Raw genomic sequence first — 5,786 nt, 5'->3', positions numbered from 1 at the left:
TGTGCGCCCTCCTCGGTGCCCTAAGGATCTTGAACTCCACCATTTCATGGTCACTGCAGCCCAGGCTGCCCTTGAGCTTCACATTCCCCACCAGCCCCTCCTTGTTGGTGAGAACAAGGTCCAGCATAGCACCTCTCCTCGTTGGTTCCTCTACCACTTGGAGAAGGAAGTTATCATCAACGCATTCCAGGAACCTCCCGGATTGCTTATGCACTCCAGTCATAGGAGCCGTCCCACCACATCTCCATGATGCCAATAAGGCCGTAGCCCTGCTGGCGTGCACACGTCTCTAACTCCTCTTGTTTATTCCCCATGCTACGTGCGTTTGCATAGAGGCATCTAAGTTGGGCCCCCAATGAAGCTGTCTCACTGGCTGGAGTTCCTTTGTGCTGCTCTTCAGGCGCTCTCCTGCTGACTTGTGTTCCTTCTCCAGGCTCTGGGCACCTATTGCTGGCCCTGGCCTCAAACTGGTAGGAGTGGGATGGATTGAGGTTCCCCTCCCCCAGCATCTCTAGTTTAAAGCCCTCTTCACCAGCTTGGCAAGCCTATGACTGAAGATGCTCTTCCCCTTCTCTGACAGATGGACCCCATCAGCCCCCAGTAGACCAGGTTTCTCAAAGTGAGTCCCATGGTCTAAGTAGCCAAACCCCTGGCTGTGGCACCAGTCCCGTAACCATTTGTTGACTCGCCAGATTCGACGGGCCCTTTCAAGCCCCTTCCCTTTGACCGGAAGGATTGATGAAAAAACTACCTGCGCTCCCAAGTCCCTTACTGCCACTCCCAGGGCTCTGTAGTCCTTCTTGATAGTCCTCAGACTGCTCCTGGCTGTGTCACTATTTTGTTCCTGCAGGATTTCACTTTAGGGCTAAGTAAAGGGGATTTGGTCACCCAGATTCTTCTCTCTTCCATCTCCCATCCACTGAACATGAAAGAAAGCTTAGCACCTTAACTCGGAATTCACAGGTTTATGAGCTTGATTTTGTAGTAACAACAATGTTCTTTTAACCTGATTTAGCATATTATTGATATATACTCTCAAATATAACCCCCTGAAAACATTCATTTGAATTGTGACTGGAATTTGGCCCCAAAGGCCTCTCTTCACAACTTTAAAGCCATTCTTCATCCTTGTCAAATTCTGGACATCCTAGACTGGCTGAAAGAGAAGCCCGTATGTCTTCCAGGGACAGACATGATCACTTTAACATCCCATAGTGACAGAGTTTCTGTAGTGAATCAAGTAACTACTGACTATAAATCTGTATTTTCAAAATGAGTGTGAATACTTTCATGCCAGTTGATATCAAGACCTTTAATTTTAGCTACTTTATTTTCAATTCCTGCTTGACGATAAGAGACTGGAGTAAAACAACAGTCAGAAGTTTCCTTTATGGCAACAGAAAAACTATATAAACCAATATATTTCAGTTAGATTTAGAGTGTTAAAATATCAAGAAATCAAGTAGTTAATGTGAAAACTCCCTTCAGAATAATGCAATGGGAAAACATGTAAAAAAGGCTAGTAAAAGCGATTTATGCTTGTGAGGCTACTCCAATCCTTTGGGAATCTGTTCTTAAAATGCTGTAGTGACCCACAGGAGACTGACCACTGATTTCCAAAAAAAGAATTGGAGCATGCAGGATTTGATTCTCTAACCAAAGAATACCCTGTTACACATCCTAGGTGAAGAAGATTCACTATCAAACAGTATTTGATTAAGTCAGACACATAGGCATATAATAACAAGAAAACCACTGTGGCACGAAGTTTTTCTTATCAGCCTAAAAGAATGAGGATCAGAACAGTGAGGTGATCTGCAAAGGACCTATCATGATTAAAAGTTAAAGAATGGCTGAAAAGTCAGACAGTACTTAGAGGTTCTCAAAGTCAGTGACACCAGTTGAGTCTATTAGAGGAATAAGACCATTGCAACAATGGAAGGAGGAAGTAGATCAGAAGTTCATTTACAAAAAAATCAGGAGAACTTGGATTTGAGATTATGGTCTGGTCTTACTTCTTACCAGAGATTTTATTTTTTGTTATACTCTACTATGTTTTATTTCTGCATTAGCATTCAACCTCAGCTTCTTCCACTTTCTTTTTTTGAGTGGGAGGGCAAGCAGGGGACAGTATGTCTAGAAATCACAAGAGACAGGCAACATCATTAACTAAATATTCATGGTGTCGTATGCCTACCTTTACAAAGATAGTAGAGTTGCATTCCTGTAAAGCCTCCATTAAACTAATCACATGTAGGCACACCATTTCCACCATCTTGAAAAAAAAAATCAAGCACAAAAACAAATTAGTGTCCAGCATAACATTGTTGTAAGCTAAGCCAACGGTCTCTAAAAATAATCTTCCTGTATTTGTTTGGCAGTTATACTGAATCACTAGGTGTGCATTTATTAACCACTGACATATAAGATTAAATATTACATGAGCACATAAGGGACATTTTTCTTTATTTAGTTTTCCCCTGATGCAGCAACACCTATCTGTTAAATATTTCAAAGTGTTTGATGTATTTTAATTTGTATCACACATCAAAACAAGTTGCCTTCAGCTTTCTTCTTTTCAGACATCATAAATCCTTTTACATGCCTTTGCTGTGTAGTTCTCATCAATCAGTGTGTCAGAAATTGATATTTTTATTTACTGAATCTTTGAAAACTAACATACCCACGAAAAACATGGTTCCCCCCCCCCCATCAAAAGACAATTTATTGTTCTGAACTGGCAGCTAGTCCATAATTCTTCAATTTTGTACCATGAATTATGACAGATGCAAATATCAGTTATTTGGTAGTAGACAGCATTTTATGTTTTATATTGTGTAAATTCATAGGTACAAGACAAATACACTGAGCCAGCAGCAAGTATTTACAGTGCCTGTCTGAACTACGTGTAAATTCCCCTCGATAATAATAAACTTAGCTTTTATGTAGTGCTTTTCATCTTCAAAGCGCTTTAGAAACGCTAACTAATTAACCTCACAACACCCCTGTGAGATGGGCAAGTAGTATTATCTACATTTCACAGAGCAATAGCTGAGGCAAAGAGTTTAATAACTTGCACTAAAGCCACACAATGAGATACTTTCAGAATAAGGACTGGAACTTGGGACTTCCAGGTCATATTCTTGTCCTAAGGCTTCAACAAGAAGCCTTTGTGTCTGACTAAACAACTGGCGAGTTAGAAGCGTTATGCACATTTCCCATTCATTCAAATGGAGCTTCATGAACTACTGTTCCCAACAGTGGCTCATCAACTAGAGAGACCTCACTAGATGTCAGAGGCTAAAATATCATTTAAGGACAGCTTTAGGTGGTCCTTGCCTGATATGGACAAGACACAAGGGAATAGTAACTGGTTCAAAGACATTCAAGTGCAGCCCATGCAATTACAATTGAAAGGGCAAAGGTCCATACCTGCCTGGGGTGGAAGATGTTTCACATGGGGAAAGAGGAATTACATAAAGTAATTTCCATATAGATAGCAGGTCTCCATTTAAAAAAGAAAAAAAAAACCAACCAAAGAATGAAAATCCTGAACCTTAAGAGCACCTGACTTACGAGGACTGGGCCACGTATAAAGTATCTTTCTCACTCAAAGCTAATATCAGGTTGTCCAGAGCCAGAGCTACTAGTTACCATCTCAGTTAAAGTTAAAAAGTTTTGACAAGTCATGACAGACTTGTCATGACTTTCTGGGAAGTGGGAAACATAATACGTCTTGCCCATCAGAAACAAGCTCTCAACTCTAAGCCTGCAGGCACAGAGAATCATTAGTCAATGAGAAGCAAAGGTAGCACCTATAAGGCGGCTGCTGGAACCCCTCTGGGTTCTTATTGTACAAAGCTGCTCCAACAGCAGTGAGTAGTTGAGATAAATACATGCTTAGAAGTTATTTCCGAAAAATGGTCTGGATGATTTCTGGACAGAGTGAACATTTCCCTTTCAAATATTATCTTTAGAGATACCTCCTTCAGGTCATTCATTACTCAAAAATGTTTCCAGAGATATTTACATAGCTTATTTTTGATGAGTAACCAATGGGTTATGAGCAGTTAAGTGTCAGCATTTGTGTATTTTTTCACCATCACGTGGTAAAAAAAATATTCAAATGGATATTCACAGAATTATCCTAAAACACTTAGTTGCTCCTGTAAGGCAGAGTCAGATGAAACAACAGGACCACTGTGAAGAGCAGGAAGATATATAAAATGAGACGTGATGCAGGGAGCCCTTCATCCAACAAGCAGCGACTCCAGCTCTTGATTCGGTTTCAGGCAGATCCTGACTAGATCCTGTTTCAGGCTCACTGCGAGGTTAAACCACTACTAGTTAGCTTTCCTTTTAATTTGTCAAAAGCATCAAAGTTGCTTTATGATGTTATTCCTAGTCTGATGTATTCCACTGAAACAAAGCCAAGCGCTCTGAGTTTAATCTGCATTAAATCTGTACACAGCACCTGACTCACCACTTTGTTATGTGCCATTAGCTGTAGGATGCTAGGTGTCACTCGGCTCCAGAACTCCAGGGCTGTAAGGATCGCTGTAAAGCTAAATTCGTTCTGATTCTGGACTGTCGGAGCTACTGCTGTTTGTTCACAATACACTGTCCAGAGCTGAGCAAATATAAATGCATGGAAGAGGGAACACATGTGCAGAACAGATGTCTGTAGAAAAAGAAAACAGAGGAAAATGTTTATTTAAATAAGTGTATTGGGATACAGCGCAGAGGCTTTCATCAAAGCACTCCTCTGTCATGCATCCCACTGTGCAGTCTTGCCCCCCACTTTCCCACGTTTCACTCCCATTAGGAACTAGTAAGTCAAGTACACTTGATAACATCTTCTCCATGTTTAAAAACTGTTTTTATATTTACAGACCAAAAACTGCATTTGCAAACACACACTCCCATGCAATCTTAGTGTACGGCATTAAGGTCAGTCCCTTTAAAGAGAAAGTTAGTTTTGCAGAACAGCTACTCAGGACTAGTTCTGAGACTTTCTTGATGGAAAACTCCACCACAAACTGTGGAAGGCCTGGTGGCTCTGGCATGTATGACTGCCTTTCAAAGATGCTGCTGGGGTAAGTCATTCAGATTCGGATCACCTGAAAGGAAGGCTATCATACAAAATACATCATCTTACATCTGTTCTGTTCATCTGTCATCCTACCTTGCTGGGACAGAACTGCTCACAGTCAAGGAAAGTAAGTTTTGAAAAAGCTAACAGAGAATTCATTTTGCACACTCAAGCATGGCTCTTTGCTAATACGGATTATATACCACAGTGTCTAAGCCTCCAGGAGTGCTGGACATTAACTACTTCATTATGAGAAAGACGCTTCTGGTCAGAGATGTTTTCTCAGTTTGCAAGTGCAACAGTGATTCATGCTCTCTGGCAGTATGACTGCACCAAACATTGCAACGGTTGCTTGGTAACTGGAAAGAGGTATTTGAAAGAGCAAAAAAGGCCAAAGAACTGAATAGGAAGCACCAGTGTCTTGGCTGGGTGAGGGGAAAGAAAGGGAGATTTTACATACAAGATAAATGTATGATCATTCTGCTTCTGTTGCTAATAAAAACCTGGTTGGTGTCAAAGAGTGCTGCTATATCTGTGTTAAACTGCTGCCACAAATGGCTTATGATTTGCAATAACTCTTGTGAGTTATTTTCTCCTGTGCTGAGATATTTTGAAACAGCTGAATCTCAAACTTAATTGTAGTGATTTCATCACCAGTTTTCCATGTGTGAAGAGGCAGCTATGCAAGAAAAAC

General features: G+C 40.9%; 1 protein-coding gene across 1 annotated transcript in view; it reads right to left on the bottom strand.

Annotated features, from left to right (window-relative positions):
- LOC103923928 (protein unc-79 homolog) overlaps window positions 1–5,786 on the bottom strand; it is a 113,706-nt gene that overhangs the window by 7,838 nt on the left and 100,082 nt on the right. Inside the window, exons 44-45 of the mRNA XM_009332368.1 lie at window positions 4,484–4,681; window positions 2,198–2,275 (exon numbers count right to left, since the gene is read on the bottom strand). Coding sequence (XP_009330643.1) covers window positions 2,198–2,275; window positions 4,484–4,681 — 276 coding nt within the window. The remainder of the gene's footprint in view (window positions 1–2,197; window positions 2,276–4,483; window positions 4,682–5,786) is intronic.

This window comes from Pygoscelis adeliae, unplaced genomic scaffold, assembly GCF_000699105.1.
Source record: "Pygoscelis adeliae isolate BGI_AS28 unplaced genomic scaffold, ASM69910v1 Scaffold429, whole genome shotgun sequence".
Taxonomy (NCBI): Eukaryota; Metazoa; Chordata; class Aves; order Sphenisciformes; family Spheniscidae; genus Pygoscelis; species Pygoscelis adeliae.
Note: the sequence above shows the minus strand (reverse complement) of the source record. Positions and strands in the feature narration are given on the sequence as shown.